Source organism: Brassica rapa, chromosome A08 (assembly GCF_000309985.2).
Source record: "Brassica rapa cultivar Chiifu-401-42 chromosome A08, CAAS_Brap_v3.01, whole genome shotgun sequence".
NCBI lineage: Eukaryota > Viridiplantae > Streptophyta > Magnoliopsida > Brassicales > Brassicaceae > Brassica > Brassica rapa.
In genome coordinates, this window is record NC_024802.2 from 13,159,350 (window position 1) to 13,179,723 (window position 20,374).

The following is a 20,374-nucleotide window of genomic DNA, read 5'->3' on the forward strand; positions in this document are numbered from 1 at the left end:
TAAATTTCAAAGAAAAACCAAAAGCCATATTTTGGTGGTTTTGTAAAGTGTACGATTACTTTTCATTTATACTTTTTCTTATTTTTGTAAATATCAATATAAAATACATGACCATTATATGTATATACTTTCTATCTTTTTGTTTAAGTAATTTTGTTTTAATAATGAGAAATAATTTATTTTTATTTCATATCTGTAAAATAAATTTAGATATGTATTTATAATATTAACTAACTGTAAACTATTTGTAAAAATTAGTTATTAAATTCTATAAATAGAATTGTTGAATAATTTTAATAATTATTAGACATTCAAAAATAACTAAAAAGTATAAAAACATAAAATATTTTTTAATAACCAAATATAATATATTAATTTTTAAAATAAAAATTTGTCATTCAAGTTTTAAAAAATAAAATTAATTTAGATATGTTTATGATTTATATTTTAGTATAATGTAATTTTTAAAATATTATAGTAATTAAAACATGTTAATTTATTTTTATGTTTTAAATAAGAATCACAATATTTTGATCAATTTTAATAGTAACTTCTAAATGTTTTATTTTTATTTTTGCTGTATTATTTTAAAATAATTTATTACTTGCTTTTTTGAAAAACTTAAAAACGACAGCAAAACCAAAAAACAAAACAAAAGGCTGAAAAAACTAAAAACCAAAAGCTAAAAACTAAAACCAAAATCTAAAAACCAAAAACTAAAACTAAAATCTACCTCAAACAATCATCACCTAAATCCAAGATTCAAACCATATACATGTCTCTCATCTTGCATTATGCTGACAACAGTCTCCATACAACAAACCGGCCCAATACTACTGTCGGTAACAAGAGCATTCCTCAAGCTCTTTTTATTGAATAAATAAATTACATCGCAGAAATCAATTATTTAAGCATACAAAAGCAGATTTTTCCGGGACAAATAATAAAAGAGTTGGTCTTGGGAGTGTAGAAGCAGGTTTTGTTTGGTGTGAACAACAAATCCACATGACTAAAAATGAAACACAGTCTCTGTGTTCTTTTTTTTGGTTGCTTTCCATTATATAGAAAGAAAACATGGAAAAGACCCATTAAACTTGCAAGAAGCTAGCGTACTTGGCACCAAGGAGAAGCCTCTGAATGCACAAGAGAGCGTTCTTGGTCACCTCCGCGTTCTCATGAGCCATCAGTTTCATCACTCGCTCTTTCGCCTTGAGGTCTGTTACAATCACTCTCCCCGCTGCATGGTACTGTATGTACTGCGAGAGATCATAGCACGCCACCGCCAATGATCTTGGATCACTTGACGTGTCCAGGATTGTGAGGTGGACCATCAGTATCTGCATCCACATGTTTTAACCAAATAGTTAATCCGCTTTGATCCCTACAAGTGGTGGTGGTGATTGAGAAGAAAGTAATACCTGGAAGTCATTTTCTTCAAAGCTAGTGACATTCTCACGCTAGAAGTTAGCCTCTTTGTGCATTGGGTTCCAGTCAAGATGGCCAAGAAGAACCTTTTGCTTATATTTGTCAAAGGAACTCAACTTCCTGATCTTGTCTTTTAGCCCTTCCTCTAGTTGGTTCAATGTATCCAGCAAGTCCTTCCAAAATTCAAAATCAAACAGGTTTAACCATGGCAATGCTTGCAACAAAGGCATATATTAATTATACACATCATATGTTATAGGAATCACTGACTACAATAACCGCTAGTGAGAAGCAGTACTCAGATTTGTATTTTTAACTTGTCTAAACCTCGTCACTCCATGCTTGTGTTTTGAGACTGTGGATGATATGTGGGAGTCCAAGATCAACCATCTGGGCACCAAATGTACCTTTCGGAAGCAAGTTCCTGAATGTCAATATGACTACCCTGACAACCTATAAGACAATATACAGTCACAGAAACATAACAAGTCAGAAAATTAATGATCCAAAACAAATAAAAGAAACAAAAAAAAGCTTGGTATTGCAGACAGAGATTCTGATTGATCAACAAAGAGTACATAGCTCACCTTTTTCTTAGTCGAGCTCTTAACCACTTCCGTGAGCCTTTGCATTGTCCTAGATGTTGCCAAGTACTCTATCGCGGGTTCATCATAGGACAGAAGCCAAATGCAGAGACATGTTTCGTAGAGAAGCTGTTGGTCAAGAGCGTACAAATCACACGAATTAGTTACTGTGACATTATGACATTATAACCATATATATATATATATATATATAGTTACCTGGATAGACTGCTGAGTGGATGCTGGGGAGATTAACGGGACAAGTAACTTCACCCCATCTGCCTGAACAAACGATGATCTCACAACAGGTTCCTTAAGCAGCGTGGACAGGCAGCTGATTGCAACTGGAGCACCACGAGTAGGATGAGAAGGTTGCCTCAACTGCATTTCAAAATAAAGGACTGTGAAACCTATGTTGGACGCTTTTTCAAGAATCACTAACTTTTAACAACAATGCAAAGCCAGCATAAACTATTAAAAATAAAGAAGAGAAGGAGAAAAAGAACCTGAGCACAAAGCCACTCCACCAATCCATTGAGTACGTCATCAATTTTAGTAATATGTTTCTTAGAATCCGAAGCTTCTCCATTAGCAATAACAGCAGCTTTTGGCCTATAACTATATGTTACAAGAAGAACAAGACCCGCCAAGTAAATTATAATGTATGTTAGAGACATATTTAATAAAGTACGATAAAGCAGAGTATTGAACTCTACAATACCTTATTATCCAGGCAAGGATCTTGCAGCTTTTCTCTTGAATGAACCAATTTCCCTTCGACAGCAACCTGAAACAGGACATAACTTTTAGTTTGCATCACAAAACGAGCAAGGGCCAAGTGACTGAACAGTTAAAGCAACTGAATCTCTTGCTAGAACCACTACACCACAAGTGCAGGACTAAGAATCAGGTCACCTGGAAATGTCCCACTATACATAAACACAAAGACATATTAATCTTTTGGGAAATAGCTGTTTCCTGTAACTATGGTAAGGTCCCTTTTCATTTGACACCATATATGTAAACAATAGAACACAAGTAAAACTAGAAACCAAAGTTGACACGTTAATATATCAAGTAAGAGAATGGAGAAAATGTAACAAGTCCTAGGCCTTTCCAAAGCAGAAACAACAGATTCAATCCAAAAAGCGTGGGAAACAAAACTTGCCTTGATAATAAAAATTATTTGCATAGGGACTCACCTCAAGAAAGGCTCGTAAGTATCCTCATGTGCCAAAGATTGATCATGGAATAACCGAGCTCGTGTTGAGTTAGCTGGCAAACAGGTTTATGCATTAGTACTACTACTCAGTATCTAAAATTATGAAAAGGTGAATGCAAATATCTCCATGTTGTATTTATTAACCTGAGAGCATTTCATAAATCAAAGCCAAAACATATTCCACAGTTTCTTCCTTGAATATATCACGTAAGATGGTAACAAACAGCTGAACATAAGCTGGACCATCCTGCAACAACAACGACACAACATATCACTTCTTAATTCTTTCACGGTCATCATACAACTTCGAGCACTAATAACACTGAGAAACTGACACAATTTGAAATTGGAGAGAAATCATAGATGATTTACTTCATCGAGCAACTGTGCCCTTGCACTCTCAGGTTTCTTATCGTAACGCCTTAGGAGCTGGAGATCGGTAGCTGAAATAAGCTTAGTTACCATGTAAGTCTCCCATGGAATGTCCCTTTGCAATACCTGCAAGTTAAAATAACAACAGAGATTTATAACATTGTCAAACAAATGACACAGACAAAAAACACATGATTAACATATCTAAGTATGTAACAGCGCACATGATCTTGTAAGAACTTGTCATTATTCACATCTTGCTAAACATATTCAGACCAAAACAGAAGGTTGAATAACATCATTTCACCAACCTGCTCCGTAGACAGTTCCGCCTGATCCATAGAGCTGGTTCGAATCCCTGCAGATGTAGACATAATCAAAACCATGGCACGATGATTACGAATTTCGAATCAGACATTGATTCAATAAACGAGAAATGCATAACCGAACACGATCTACAAGCATTCGTGAAATGTCAAGAAGAAGAGAAGAGAAGAGAAGATAAAACAGATCAAGTAGCAAACTCGTTCCAAGTCTCTTTCGAAAATCGATTGAATCAGATAATGATGATGAGAAGAAAGCAAACAGAGTAGGAGCGACATTGACCTGAAGATCGCAAACGAGTTGATTGCGACCGGGAACGAAGAAGACAAAGTAGTGAAGGATCTCTCTTCTGTGGCGATAAGGACAGAGAGATACAGAGCTTCTCCGAAACTCGAATCTGAACCGTGGAAGAAGTTAAGAGTAGTTGCGGGCAGGCAATCAGACAAAAAAGGATCAGACGCTGACAGTTGTGAATGCAATTACAATACTACCTCTGTATTTGCGCACTTATTGACTTAAAAGTTAAAACCAAAATGATTTTTTTTTAAATCTGAATTAAACATTTTAAATTGGTTTAAATTGTTCTAAGCCGATCTAAATCAATATATTGGTTAAATCAAGTAATACCAAAATAAATCAATATATAATTCGAGTATACGCTAATCCATTATAGAACATGCGCCTACCAATTTTTTTAACATTGTTTATAATAAAGTTAATGGCATGAATGATTTGATCATTTTGGTAAATCTAATTAACATCTTCATGATACAACTAACTCGAGACGCACCAGAAACAGATTAAACATACACAGAACAGACTCATCATTCCATCAATGAAGCAGCTTCAGAAAGATGTTATTTTGAGGAAGAGAATGATCCTTAACTCTTTAAGCCTAGATAGATCCTTGAAGCAGTTTTGTGTAGATTTATAATGCATTTGCTCTTGAGCTTGGCCGGTTTTTGACCTTGATGACGATATAATGTTTTATAGAATTATAATATATCTTTTTTATGATATAACAAACCTTTTCTACATACTTGAAATGGAATATTTGTGTCGTTATTAGATACCTGATTGTACTTTAAAAAAATCCAGAAGCATTAGATTAACCTTAAGGATCTGTTAACTAGACAATCTTTAATCAATCTAGTGTAGAAATTGTTAAAAATCATAAAGGTATGTTGTTTCTGTTGAGAAGACACACCATCTTAATAAACCAAGTGTGTCCATTCTTTAAACCATGTTTTTTGGAAAGTACTTTGGGCCGTTTGGCTAATGAACTTAGTGCAATTGCCTAGTGGGCTTGGCAAAGACTGCAGAGTGAGGTCGATTGTGTTGTAAATTAGAATCAGGTAACATGGGACAGGTTAGTGAATGCCATCTATTTTCCACACATCCAAACTTTATATATATATATATATATATATAATGTGAGAAAAGGTAAAAGTAAATAGTATAGAGAGAAGATAAGAGGTGTGATGGCCTGATGGGTCGATCTTAAAAGTGGTAGGGCGAGAGAGAAGATACTCCAAAATCTTTGTCTGAGAACAAGACATCCTTTTGAAGTGATGACTGATGAGACATCCAAAACCCATTTCATTAATTATTTCAACGAATTCAACACAATTTTATTACTATGTTCTAAATCCTAAAATAGATATTACTCGAGAACAAGCACTTGCTTACCTTTATTTATTTATTTATTTATTTATTTTTGTATTGTTTTGTCAACTCTTTGAACATATCTCGAATTTACCATTGCAATTAATTTCTTACCCATATCTTGGTAGCAACAATTAATGACCCTCCCAATACTCATATTGACTCTATTATTCTGTGAAGTTTGTCTAACTACATTCAAGTTTTGACTCGCTATTGTTTCTATTTTCGTAGATGCAAGCTTTGATTAAACCCTGCAAACATGTTGTGTTTGATTCTAGTTGGACCAGTCGGATTAAATCTAACATCTAACATTTCACTGTCCAAAAGCGTATACTCTATTTCAAACGACACCTATTTAGTATTACTTCCTTTGTTCCTTATAGATTCATTTTTTAGAAGAAAAAATTTGTTTCAAAAAGATATATTTTACATTTTCAAAATATTAATTAATTAAATTTGTATTTTTCAAAAACTACAATTTTGTTTAATAAAATCTCATTGGTTAAAAGATATTTAGAATAGTTAATTAAGAAAAACAATGTATTGGAAAATACTATTTTAAATGTTTTTTTAATAAGTGTGAAAAAACTATAACATAAATCTTTTAGGAACGGAGAGAGTATGTTGATGTTGACTTTGGTGTTAGGGCCAATTTAGTATAAAAAACGACTTTGACGGAAAAAAAAATCTCGACATTTACTTGGCCAAGTAATTCGTACGTATGTTCCAACCGCCGATTACATAATATACATTATACCTACATGTCTTTTTATTTACTTATGAACCAACAAAAGAAAGTAAAATTCCAGAATATAAAATAAAATAAAAGATTTTGTGTCACAGTGAATCGTTGTTCGTAAATTGGGACAACATGGATACATATCTCGTGAATTTCGTCGTTCTTCTCTGAAATCGTTGTACCATATGATGATGACCTTTACTCCAATACGATACGACAACATGAAATTCAAAATACCAATATAGCGTTTCATTCCCATAATTTTCCTGTAATGAGCCTATCCTCTCCCATTTTTTTTGTATTCATTAACAAATACTGGTTCAAACATGAATTATAAATAATTCAGTTACTTAAAGATTTATTCTTTTATTTATGTCCATTTGTTAATCATATTTATTGACACGAAAATATAGATGGTTTAGAAATTGCTTTAGTTTGTGAATTACGCATATATATTATAGCAAAATTTGGAAAATGCTATAGGGAAATGTTAGCTAACAACTGAACCTAAATTTTGTTAAAGTGAATATAACATTAGAACAAACTGAATTTACATTTCAAGAGTAATATAGAGCTTCGTTGATGATTGATATGATGCCAGATGACTTTAACTCAATCTATACGTTTATTCCTATATGCAAACGAATTTTCTGGTCATATCATCTCCTATTTCGTAATATCAAAGGAAAAATAATTTACTTATAACTTCAGTACATGAATTAGTGATTACTTTTTATTTGATAAACAAATTTTATATCCCGGTCAAATAGCGTCCGGTAGTTTTAATTCACACAGGCTATTCTATCTTATGGTAAGTACTGGACATTTGTATCACACTTATTTCATACATATTGTACGTATATCACTATTTTGTATGCATGGGAGGGTATGTGAAAGATATATATCACATTGACTACAAGTAGTTGACATTTGAAATATTATATACTCAAACAAAAACTGCTTTTGTAGTTCCAATCGACGAAGTCATGCAAAAAAAAAGACAAAATGTTTTGTATGTTTCCTGATGTTTCTTTGCGAAAGCGTGAGACTAGATTTGGCTTCATACATGTGATCGTGATTCGTGACCACTATTAAATTATATGGATACACAAATATCACATTGGATACCAGTTGAAACATTGGTTTGAATATGTTTATATCAACATTTCAGCAAATATATCATCGAACATTTTCTATTGATAAAGAAATTTAAGTATATTCAATCCACGTTAATTTATAGCTAGCTAGATACATTTTCTTAAATCTGGACCTCTTCACATTAAAACTAGAATAGGCAGCTGTATATCGTCATTGATTGAAAATGACACAAAAAGCTTAAACTTATACTATGCATTTGTACGTACGGATACGTTACGCAACTTGTATATCGTTATTATTGATAATAAATAGGCGTATAATATGCGTGCATGTGTCAAGTGTGGAGACTTAATGTTTAATAAAAAAAACAAGTGTGGAGACTTGTTCAGAAAAAAAAACAAGTGTGGAGACAAAAGAATACAATAATGTGAATCACGAAATAGAACAAGGGTCTGGGACCTCCCTCTGGTTTGTCTGAAGGAAAGGGGGCCATGGCGACAGGTTCTGCAATCTCAGGTCACATACCTCATTTTCATTTTTATTTTTATTTGGTCCTACTTCATTTATACCCTTTTCATTTTCTTGTGTTTTCATAATTTTTTCATTTACCCTTGTATTTTACATTTTTCATTTTATTGCTATAATTGCTCAATTAATGATTAATCATTAGCACTGATTTGATCCACCAACTTCTCAAGCCTCTCCATCCATACTTTATTTTTTTTTCTAAAATAGAGTAAAATTGAATATGGAGTAAAAAATATTATAACTCAACTTCATATCTCACTCCATAATAAAATTTACTCCATAAATGGAGTAATCTATTTTTTTGTTTATTTATCACTCTATTATGGAGTGGGAAATGGAGTAGGGTTTGAGCAATTTTACTTCATTTTAACTTTTATTCTATTTTACAGGAAAAAATGGAGTTTTACATTGGAGATGCTCTTAGACCTCTATTTCACTAGTTAATCGTCTACGCACTTATTAGAGCATCTCCAAAAAAGACTCTATATTTTAAAGTTTTCAAAACTCAATATTGAAGTTTCAAAGTGTTTTTCTCCGAAAACAAAACTTTAAATTTAACTTCAAAATTATTTGTAATTTACATTATGGTCATTAAATTTATCATAATTAATATAAATTCATAAAACTTTAATAAATAATTAGCACATATATAAAATTATAATAATAATATTAAGTTATAAAATCTTCCACTAAAATATAGAATTATAAATATAAATACATAATTAAATATTAAACTACAAGCATAAGACCATATTAATACATAAAATTATTTCCGTAATACTCCATCTTCGGTTACACATAATTTATTTGGAAAATAATTTAGAAGTTCTAGATCAAATTTACTAGTCTATTAGTGTTGTTTTAATATTGAAATTTGTGTAATAATTATGTCTTCGTGTATCATTTAAAAAAAAATATTAAGTTTATTTTGTAATATTCTTGTTGTCTAACTTTTAAGATATCATAAATCTTATGTGAAATTTTTTATTTAATTTTATGTGTAAAATTCAAATTTATAAAAATAAATTTGAAATATTTAAGATATACAAATTATTTAAAGATTAAAACGATAAATGAGAAAATACTTAAGAATCATAAATGTGATGTATAATTAATTATAAAGACCAAAATGGAAATAAAGTTTCACTACTCAAAACTCTAAATGTGAAGTTTTAAAGTTTTTTTAGAGCAAAAAATTATATATTTAAAGTTATAGAATTTCTTTTGGAGATGATCTTATAGTATGAAAAAAATAAAACTAATTTTTTTAATTATAAATGGTATTCTGATCCTACATAATTGGTCCATAATAGTTACGTGTTACCACGTGTCGGTCTCCTATTCTTATCGATGCCAAAATGTTAATTTACCAGTGGCTGGAATTCGAACCCTAGTAGCTTCAGTGTATTAGGCTTTTACCCTCAAGTTAATCACCACCAGACCATAAATCTTGATGAAAATAAAACTAGTTTATGATACATAGTACTATCTTTGATTTAATTTAATCACATCGTCAAAAAGAGAATAGTTATATTCAAGTCATTCCTAATGACTTTTTGTAACATATCTCAAAATGACGTGTGTTCGTTACATGTGCAAACGTCGAAAGTATTTATATGGCTAACACTTATATGTGCCAAATACAACACATTCGCTTAGTGAATAGTGTCTCTTTGTTGTTGCGTTTTGTATATATACTACAACATGAAATTGTATTTGTTGCGTTTTATTATATACTACAACATGAAATTCTATTTAATGGCTAGTGCCTATTGACTATTGTTTAGACGACCTACCTAGCTAGCGCAACATGAAATTCTATTTAGATCCCCAACATTTACTTACCAATATATGGAGCAAGACAGGTATACATACCATTACGCACAAGCCATTAATCAAGTTGTCCATGGACAGAGAGTAACACTATGCAAATAGTGCAGCATGGCCATTGGACGTTAAAATTATGCACTTAGTTTATGTAAATCGAACCTACGAGCAATGAATCAACTATTAGACAGAAAAATCACTTCCAACAATTTATTTATCTTATGTTTATCTAAATACTTAGTTAATCCGAGACTTTTTGAAAAACAAAAGGTGTTAATCATACGCAGTTCTATAACAACTTTGTTATTGGAATATCAGCATACAACCACATTCTCGTTCCCATTGGATTACAATAAAAGAAAAAGAAGATTGGAAGCAAAAAGGAAGAGACAAGGGTCAAAAGAAGAAATATATATAAGATTTAAAGTTCACAAAGCTCGACGACAATTCTCGATCATGGACTGCGTCTAAGTTCTTAATTCTGTTATGTCAACTTGCTTTCTTTTCTAAAGTATGTGGTAGTCGGTTATCTAGCTTTAATTCCAGTTTTAATCTATGGTTGCCTCGGTGTGGGTTTTAGTTGCCGCTTTCATGTGGGCTCTAGTGTCTGGGGATTGCTTTTCATCCGCCAGTTGTTGTATTAAAAGTGTTCTTTGTTTGGAATGAAATTCACCAGTGGGAAAAAAAAAAAAAAAAAAGTTCACAAAGCTATAGAGAATGATAATATTATTCTGGAATCATTGTTGTGTGGGCACACATTGTCGGGTCCCACACATTGACCTCTTTGCTCTTTCTACATGTTGGGGGAAAGCTGTTTTCATTGCCCAACATTTTGTTTTACCGCTACAATAATATACTTTTTCACAATAATAAACTTTAGTTATTACTCATTCCTTTTTTTCTCTAGTTTTCCACACATAAATTATTATAAATATATCATTTAACGATTAAAAATTTTCAATAAGTAAAAATCATTAAAATTGTTATTTTTTTACAATTTATCATTATTAATTAAATAGAATGAAGAGAATGCATGATTCAGTCGAAAAGAAGAATATAAGTATAAACAGCATAAAAAAGATATTCGATCTTCTCTTTTGCTAGTTTTATTTTTCTATACAAAAAATAATAATTTATGGCAAGTCATTATATGGTTCACGAGATGCGTATGGTACCATGATATTGATAACATATCTTAAAGAGGAGAAGACCAATAGAAGAGACAAAAAGACAGAAACACACATTCTCCACAACAATTTAATTACTTACATTTTTGTATGCTAAAAGAATAATCACAAAGATTTTTTTGTCTCTTCCCAATTTGAAAAACTCCCGCTTTCGACAGACCTACATGATACATCATTTTTAGCCTTTAATTAATTTTGTAGCTACATGGCGTGCTCCACATTCAAAAATTACAAGCCTTTACTATTGTTGTTAGTTGTTACGCATATAGTTGATTTTAGTTTTACACCATGCAAAGTAATAATAGACAATCTGAACTATTAATCATTTGAAGACCAATGTCTATTCCGTATTTAGATTTTATCTAATGTTACTTTAAAATTTAAATTTAAATTTAAATATAAAATATGAGTGGTTAAATTTTATTAACAAACAAATAAAAATTTAACCAAATTATGAACAAAACCAAAAAGTAACATATTTTTAATATGTGTAAACAATCTAAAACATCGTTCTTTTAAATATGTAAAAATACATTTAAGGCTTCCCATTTATTAAGATAATTTTAACTAGATTAACGAATCAAATTTCAGTACTGATATTTATCTATATGCTGTATTGTTTTTTCTTCCATGGACTATATTAAACTGCTTACTGATATAAATTAGGAAATCTGGTCAGTAAAATAACAATATATTAAAAATAAACAAAACTTTGATCCGCGCAACCACACGGGTGTTTACTTTCATTTTTATATACGTAAAAAAAATTCTACATCAGTAGTAATAAATATTCTTAACATTAATCATATTTTCAAACATTTATGTTTTTTTTTAACAAAATAATGTTATAGTCAACATGTATGGTCTTCTTCTTCTTTTACTTCTTCTACCATTTTTATAGATAATTTCATAATTTTTAAAGTAATATATTTGTTTGTTTTTACTCCATAAAGCTTTGTAGTATATATTTTAAATTATTTTTGACAAACAAAAATGTATATCACAAAATAAAATTTTACCTTCTATTCATAAATTTAGATTGAAAAAGAAACTATGCAGTTATAACAAAAAGTAAAATTAAAATTTTAAGAAAACATATGATATAAATTTCAATTATTCATACTAAAACAATATAGGGTTGGGTCATAAATATTTCTAATTCCAAAATTTTAGCACCCCATAAAATAAATTTAAAAAAATTGGAATTATAATTTCTATTAAAATAAATTTGTTAAAAAAAATTATCATGCGTTGTTATTGTTTATTCCTATAGTTTGATATGTAACCGTCTAAATAGAAATATAACAATTTAAAAATTTGGAATTATAATTTCCATTTTTTGTACTAAATGGTATAATATATATTTGTAAATTAAAATGTATTAACTAATTGTTAGTATAAAATTTTAAAATATAACAATTTTATTTATTACTTTGAATAATTATATTTGTGTTATTGCAATCATTTATTATATCACACTGTTTCGTAAATTATTGGTATAATGTTTTCATATATATAAGTCCAATTATAGATTATTTTATATTTTATTTATATATTATATAAATTGATTATGATATATAGTTTTTGCTTTATTATTTATTACTAATAAATATAAGAAAAATTTAATACGTTAATACGCAATATATTATAAAATTTATTGGAAAATCTATTTTGGTTAAAATTCGATTAAAAAAATCTATAATTTAAATTATGAAAAGACAAACATATTTAAATATAGGTCCAATAAATATCTATATAGCGTATCATTGTAAATATGTGGTAAAACTAATGGTTTATCTAATTTTGTACTCTTCTTTTAGTAGATTAGATTCTATATCTTAAGTTGAAGAAATGTAATATATAAAGGAGATAGAATAATCCATTTTATTATGAGTTAAAATCGTATCGAAGCATAATTGTAATCAATCCAATACAAAATTGATCTCGCCAATCTTTACTAAAATTAATAGTAAAAGAACTATCAGTTCGATTATGTGTATAAGGACAAAGTCCTACAACGAAAATTGGAATGAATCTGAAATAATACACAAATGAAATCAATTAATTCACTTATACTAATTCGTTTTGAATTGTAAGATTATCTAACTTAATAAAACAGTTGTTCAAAAAAGAAATCAAATAAAACAAAGAGAGACAATATACACAATTTTAAAATTAGAGTCTTGTTTTGTTAACGAGTTAAAATGTGCTTAATTATATATTTGTCAATTGTTTACACTTTTTTAACAGCATTGTTTGCACCTTTCATAATTAAGTATATAGGGCTTATTTGCTAAATAACTAAAAAAATAAGGGAAATTAAATTTTTAGAGAGAGAATAGAGAGAGATAGGAAGAGAAAGTAGGAGAGATGAGGTGTTTTTAGTTAATGAATTTTGTCAATTGTTTAAACTTTTTTTTAACAGCATTGTTTGGACCTTTCATAAATAAGTATATATATTGTTGAATTATGAAAAGTATCTTTTGTTTTATTCAATAGTAAACGTAAACATATCATAAGATTACATGATGATGTAACCACATGGTGGTGGGCTAGTGGTCTTGAGGGAGCAAAAGCTCCAATACGGACCCGGCTTCGAAACTCTGTGTGGCCACCCGAACTAACATTAAATCGCAAGAATACGTGGAGTGCCGTAGATCTCGTGGGACTAGTTGGTTAACTTCGGTCGCTGGATCTCCACGGTTATCAAAAAAAAAAAAAGATTACATGATGAACGGCGAGTTGATATGTTTTGATGACGTGTGGCTGAGCGTTAAGAAACGACATACCAAAGCAATTGGTTTTCCCTAAATAATGAAACGAATTGAGGAAAAAGAAAGATGAATCCTTAAGCAGAAATAAAAAGAAAGAAAGATAAATCAAGAAAGGAGAAAATTCATGTCACACGTGAAAAAAGTAGAGATTTAATATACTCTTTTTGTGGGGAAAAATAATGTTCAAAGAGCAAATAAAAGTGGAAAATAAAAAGTGAAAAAGAAATTTAGACGATATTACCACCTAAAGCTTGACGACAATTGTTAAAAGTAAATCAAAATATAATTCGATTGATACAAATGTATTGTCACATGTAAGCTTTTTCGTGATACAAAAGGGAATTATAGAACGTAGTAGACGACTAAATTCACATTCTTATCAAAACTATAACAATGTGGCTGATGTAATTTTATAACAAAACAAAATCTATTTATTGATTCCAAAGTAAAAACAAAAAGTTTCCTCAATCGTCATTCATTGGGTTCCTACAAATTTTCCTTATCACCGTTGTTGAATGGCAGAATAGTAACGGTGAAAGCTATCAGCGACGTGGCTGTATCCCAGGTGCTCAGAGTGGAAGCAGGTTGCTTTAGTTCTGGTGTTACTTCTGCACCAGGTTTAATTGGTGCGTGTAATGCAGTTCCTCCTTGATCAACGTGTATAAACTGTATATATAAATATATCTAAACCCTTAGAAATCTCCTTTAGAATTTTATTAATGATTTATGGCAACAAACTCTAGTCAGATGAGGGTATTTTTGACGGACTCAATGCAAAATCTGAGTTATTCATGGGTTAATGAAATTTAATTAACTAAAGTGAATCAAATGTTGTATAGGAGAGAAATAACATTTTTAATTTATTTTACTGTAAAACTTTAAAATTTATTAAACACATTACTAATAAGGCCCATAAATTGCAAAAGCCTCAAGTTATTTCTATTCTCTTCATTGCATCCCTGCAGTCAAATGTCATGAATACCCTCCACATACACGCTGACGCTGTGTCAACTCATGGCAAGGTGAGGGCATTCACGACATTTCGTATATGCAACAAGGAGCTTAATACAAGATTGTTCTCAAGTTTTAAAAGAACTGTAATAATATTTAAACGGTAAGAACAGGCGAGAAGCTCCGATCACGGAGAGGCTACGATTGCCCATGGCAGATGCAAAATCGGTTTCTCTTTCTTCGTCTTCTTCACCGGAGGTTCTTGCTCCGGCGACGATGGTGTAGGAGTGTACGAACTCGTTAACCACGAATCATTTGAGCTTTCGTCGCCATTGAAAGGATTTGAATCGATCACGCAGCTTGGGGAGATCAACGATGGCGAATCGCGACTCTTGCGTTTCCGGGAAGTTTGGGTTTCGATCTGTAAACCGATACGATCCTGGAGGATGAGATTGTAGCAAGGTTCGACCTTTTCCTGTTGAATGCACAGAAACTGTTTGTGAAAATGCCTCAGTGAAACAGAGTTTTACTAGTGGAGTGATTAGACTTTAGAAGCTAACCTTGGTTATGTTAAGGACGTTGAGGAGCTTGGTTTGGTGTGAAAGAGGGTCAAAGGGCTCAACTTGGTCTATGACTCGCATCATGGTGGCTGCGGCAACAACTGACGGGCGGTAGCCGACAAATCTTGAATCTGACAAGAACAAAACAAGAATGTAAAGATTACTGAGATTTCAGTAAAATGGGGTTTCTTGTGTCGTTTACTAACCGGAGATTACAGAGAGGAGGAGACGGTGGCATCTGTTGAGGAAATCCCAGTGAGCATTGTTCTTAAGCCCCAGTCTCCTGATGATGTGGTCTAGAAACGAGATTGGAGTGATGAGATGCATCTTCCATTGGAGAGTAGAGAGAATCAGCAACTCCATTCTCTGTATGGTTTTTGCCTCAAACACATACTTTGTCTCCTCCACCTACAAACACCCCAAAAAACAGAGTGATTGAGAACAGAGGGAGATACAAGTAAACTTTAAGGTAAATGATCTAAAGTATTATCATTTACTTGAAAGTCTAGAAGAAGAGGGACATGGGTTTCTTCGACTTTAGCAGCTAGAGAGAGGCAAGCAACAGAAACGAGCTGAAGCATCCATGGTTTGTCTCTCTGTAAGCTGTAGCTACAGATGAACTTGTCGAGATAAGTTATGGCTAAAACAGCTGCTAAAGTAGAGAACCCATAATGAGAGTTGACTCTCAGAATCCAACCCACGGCTTCTTTTCGATCAGTTGCGAGATAAACATCATCGAGACAGCTGATGAGTTCTTGATCTTCTTCTTTGGTGAAGAGAGTGACCAGATCTTCGTCTTCCCAGAACAAATCTTGCTCCAGAAGAACGAACGGAGAAGTAGTAGAAGAAGAAAAAGAAGAATAGGAAGAGTTCTCTTCAACTACTTCTTCATCGTCCCATTTCTCTTCTTCGCAGTAGAGAGCATCAAGAAGAAACGAAGTGCTATGCTCTTCTCTACTTTCTTCCTCCTTTGGAATCGCCATTGTTCAAAGTAGACTCAAGAATGAGAAGAAAGATCTCTTCCCTTCTGTAGTGTTGATGTTTCTCAGGGCATTAGGATAAGATGATAGAGTGAAAATCTCCCGGAGAGAGACTCATCTTCCTCTCTATGGAAACGTGCAGAGATTAGCTGTAGGGGGAGCTACAAAAGAGAGACTAGAGAGAGAGAGACTAGAGGAGAAAAGCTGGAAGTGGGAAGGAGAGTGAAAAGAAGAAGACTGATTTATGAGAGAAGGGCGATATGGTTTTTCACATTTGTCTTTTTAGTCACTCAATATGTTTTATTTATTTTTGTGATATTAAATGTGTCGTTTCTTTATCTATTTTTCTTTTTCCTTTTGTCTTTTTTTTTTTGTATTTTATGTGTAATTTCTTTTTAGGTTTCCCGCTTTACCCACTTGTATTCATTGTAGAGATCGAGAAACCAAAACGCAGTAAAAATCTGTGGGATAAATTACCTAAATTTTACAATTATAATTAGAGAAAAAGACCAAAATAGCACTAAATCAAGTTTTTATTCCCAAATTAGTATTTAATGCCAAAAGTCACAAAATAGCATTCAAGGGATGGGGTTTAGGGTTTAGAATTTAGGGTTTAGGGTTTAAAGTTTAGGTTTTAGGTTTTAGAGTTGAGAAATGAGGTTTTGGGGATAAGATTTTAAATTTTGAAAAATAAAAAAATTTAAATTTTTCAAAAGATATAATGCTATTTTGGTCATTTTAGTTTTTGAGTGCTATTTTTGTGATATAAACTTAGAAATGTGATATTGACCACATTGTTTTAAGAAAAAAAAAGATATTGACCACATAGACAGAATATAAACGATGGAACCACGCAACACAATACAAAACAAAAGAAGAGGTTTCAAGGTAATAATTAAATTATTTAGCAAGAAAATCTGCAAGCTCGCTTAATAATATGAAAAATATTCAAATCTTCTCAATGAGTTTCACTGGCCATGGCAAAATAACTAACGGATACGCTATATTTTGCAAAGGTCAACAACAACATCACAGAGAAGATACAAAGAAAGAAAAATTAAAAAATCAAACTCTAGAAAGTACAAATAGCATCACTAGGATCATCTATACATCATAAAAAAAATTCAGTCGACTCTAAACGCCGGGGCTTCAGTACGGAGGAGGTGGGTATTGTCCTGGATAGGGACCTTGAAAACAAGAAAATATGCCAACCACCAATGACAATTGTTAGAGATCTTCCATGAAAATGATACAAGAAACACACCCCATTTCACATAATCACATAAATATTAATATATGCATATTGAAAACGTAAAAGCACACAGAACTTTCTCCTTAGGTTCAGACCGTTAAACACTAGTCTAAAGTTCCTAAAATTTTAAGAGTTAATATACAGAAACATGGAGCCCCAAATTGTTAACATTTAAAATCTTCTAAATTGTGCATAACCCCTAAAATCTCAAGACCGGCCATGTTTATGCTTACAGTTGAAAAGATAAAAGTTGTTGTTTAATTTGGAAAATGAACATACTATGACAGGCAGCATCTAAACACAAAAGCAAGAACGTTTGTATATACCTTGTGGATAATATGGTGATTGTTGAGGAGGGTAAGTTGAGGATGGAGGAGGAGGAGGGTAAGCTGAAGGACCAGGAGGATAAGCCGAAGGAGCGGGAGGGTAAGAGGAGGCTGAGGGAGGAGGAGGGTAAGCAGATGGCTGAGGAGGATAAGCTGAAGCTGGTGGGTAAGCTGATTGTGGCTGAGAGTATTGTACTTGTGGGTACAGAGATGGTCCAGAGTATGGTGCTGAGTAGTGAGGTACTTGAGGCGCATAATGTGGTGCTAATTGCGCAGAACCATAATTTTGTTTCTGCATTCAAGGAACGAAGTGTATGTTTCAGCCGTTTATTCTTTGTCAATAAACGATCGAACCTGTAACTTAACGTTGCTAATTGAGCATTTATGTTACCTTTGCGGCTGCATAATGCAGTATGAGTCTTACTTCTCCTGCATATCTGCAAGACATAAATGTGACGCATTTTCAGAAGATTTATAATCAAGTTAACCAATCTATTTATGAGTATATGCTTCTTATGTGTAGGAACAGGACTATGAGTGTTTTCACATTATACCAGTAACGAAAGGTAATAACTCAAAATTAACAACGAAGTGCAATAACAGCTTGTATTACAATTAACACCAAAGATGACAGGAAACTACACATAACCACTCTTACAAGTGAACAAGACCATGCTTCCATGTCAACAAAAGAAACGACAAGAGCTAAAAGTTTCACTTAAGCAGAAAGCATAGGGCCCACGAGTATTACGAGGAACACCACATGAAAGGTTCTATTGATAATTGGCAAGTCCAACACAGACTGCTCTAACACCGAGATCATATAGAACAAACATGCACCATGCAAGTATTGATTACAAAACATGATAAAATACTCAATGCAAAAAGAACCAAAAACTAATGAAATCAATGTTGTTACCACACTTACCTCCCATTTTTACCCTGCAGAGTCCAGGTACAGTCGTCATATCCTTCAGAAAGAGCCTTCTGCAATTTAATCCTAATCACAACAAACACACATAGAGAAAACAAAAGACTCAGTTCCAGATCCGAATCAGGAACTTAAAAGCACACATGAAAAATCACATACGTAGCATTCCCAATGAAGTCATCAGTGGAGAGTGTATTGCTATTCCAGACAACTACCTTAAGATCCCTAAGACCTTCAAGCAAAGTGAACATAAACTTCTCTTGGAACACTGCGTTCTTTCCACCATCTGAAAAAATAAATAAAGAAACGCATCAGATATTTATAGACGAGTAAGCTTTTCAAACCCTTGTAAGCATTAAAGAGGGCTAATAGTTAACCTGTGCAAGTTCTGGTACGGTGCCTTGTGCTGCTATACTCGAGTACAACGTATGGATCTTGCCTCGAAAACCATTCCGTATCTTTTAGTTTCTGGCATCCAACAACTGAAACCAAGAAAATCACATACGCAAACCTCAGTGAACATTGAGTTAGAGAATCATGAAAAAAAAAAAAAGAACAGAAAATCGAGGAACAGAGGGGTACGAACCAGTGACCTCGAGAACCTGGCCTTGAATACCCGCCATCATCGACATGAACTGGATGGAAGAAACTAGATTTGCTTAAGAAATACAGAGAGATTAGGGGTTGAAAGAAGAACAAGAGATTGAAAAAAATGTAAGGATGAAGCTTAATCAAGAGATGGTCCGTCTTTAAATATACGAATAATCAAACTTCGGATTTCGCAGAAGTTGCGGCAGTTACTTTTTGACTTTACATGGCTTGAGCCTTGAGGTATACGCGTTTCTTAAATGTTATTTCCTCTTTCTTACATTTTAATGTTATTTCCTCTTATTAGACTTCTATTTTAGGAAAGATTTCCATTTATCTATTATTTTAACAATGTATTATTTCATTACATTGAACTTATTTGATAAACATCATTTACAGAAGAGTTAATTACTTAGGTTTTATTATTTGAAATACTTATTCAAATTCAAATGTTTGAGTTATCTAAGATTAGGATTCCAACAAAAGAGACGACGATATTTGGAGAGTATAATAAGATAAGACCGACCTAAGAAAAAAAAAACATCCCAATCCATCAAAATGGAATTACATCAATTCGAGTTTTAATTGGCAACAAGATTAATAAATGCAGTCTTTGTAGACCAATCAATCATGAAGACGTACGATAGATACTATTTCAAAGGTTTAACAGATAATCGTACAACTCTTTTTAGGTTAATCTATAAACTAACCTATAAAACTATTGTATCGTGGAACAAGTCAGCCAAATATATTTATATTTACAAAGAAGCCGCCAATTGGAAACATCACTTCTTTGTTGAAATGGTTTTATTCAACATCACAAACATTTCAAAGAATCTTCGTTTCTCATGTTGAATTGGCACTTTGTTAGGATCTAGAGGGTTCTAGATCCGAATCTATATAAGAGATAAGGACATATTGTTATAGATAAGTCCAAGTAGATATGAGAAGATCTTAGGATCGTGAAGTATATATATGATGTAACGTGATACGAAGTAAATAACAAGTTATTATTCAAGTCATTCTCTTGTCTTTCATGGT

At 32.1% G+C, this 20,374-nt stretch overlaps 2 protein-coding genes and 1 pseudogene across 2 annotated transcripts; all 3 read right to left on the bottom strand.

Moving 5' to 3' along the window:
* Positions 1-837: 837 nt before the first annotated feature.
* LOC103834429 lies at positions 838-4,174 on the bottom strand (annotated as a pseudogene).
* Positions 4,175-14,581: 10,407 nt separating this feature from the next.
* Positions 14,582-16,774, bottom strand: LOC103834430 (cyclin-D3-1). The gene is made up of 4 exons (XM_009110497.3): positions 15,754-16,774; positions 15,463-15,664; positions 15,257-15,387; positions 14,582-15,171 (listed from the first exon to the last, which is right to left on the bottom strand). The coding sequence occupies exons 1-4, from the start codon at positions 16,237-16,239 to the stop codon at positions 14,884-14,886; spliced, it is 1,107 nt and encodes a 368-aa protein (XP_009108745.1). The 5' UTR covers positions 16,240-16,774; the 3' UTR covers positions 14,582-14,883.
* Positions 16,775-17,114: 340 nt separating this feature from the next.
* LOC103834431 (elicitor-responsive protein 3) lies at positions 17,115-19,611 on the bottom strand. The gene is made up of 7 exons (XM_009110498.3): positions 19,332-19,611; positions 19,123-19,227; positions 18,905-19,031; positions 18,743-18,814; positions 18,206-18,251; positions 17,815-18,106; positions 17,115-17,423 (listed from the first exon to the last, which is right to left on the bottom strand). The coding sequence occupies exons 1-7, from the start codon at positions 19,375-19,377 to the stop codon at positions 17,386-17,388; spliced, it is 726 nt and encodes a 241-aa protein (XP_009108746.1). The 5' UTR covers positions 19,378-19,611; the 3' UTR covers positions 17,115-17,385.
* Between the last annotated feature and the right edge of the window lie 763 nt (positions 19,612-20,374).

Bases quoted from the DNA above. Each gene is read 5' to 3' on its own strand.
- LOC103834431 (XM_009110498.3), bottom strand. From the start codon at position 19,377: ATGTCGATGATGGCGGGTATTCAAGGCCAGGTTCTCGAGGTCACTG. The intron at 19,032-19,122 runs GTTAACTATTAG...TTATTTTTTCAG, and splicing joins CCGTACCAGAACTTGCACAG to ATGGTGGAAAGAACGCAGTG. The intron at 18,252-18,742 runs GTAAGTGTGGTA...TATGTCTTGCAG, and splicing joins CTGCAGGGTAAAAATGGGAG to ATATGCAGGAGAAGTAAGAC.
- LOC103834430 (XM_009110497.3), bottom strand. From the start codon at position 16,239: ATGGCGATTCCAAAGGAGGAAGAAAGTAGAGAAGAGCATAGCACTTCG. The intron at 15,388-15,462 runs GTTAGTAAACGA...TGTTCTTGTCAG, and splicing joins CCTCCTCTCTGTAATCTCCG to ATTCAAGATTTGTCGGCTAC. The intron at 15,172-15,256 runs GTTAGCTTCTAA...TGCATTCAACAG, and splicing joins ACGTCCTTAACATAACCAAG to GAAAAGGTCGAACCTTGCTA.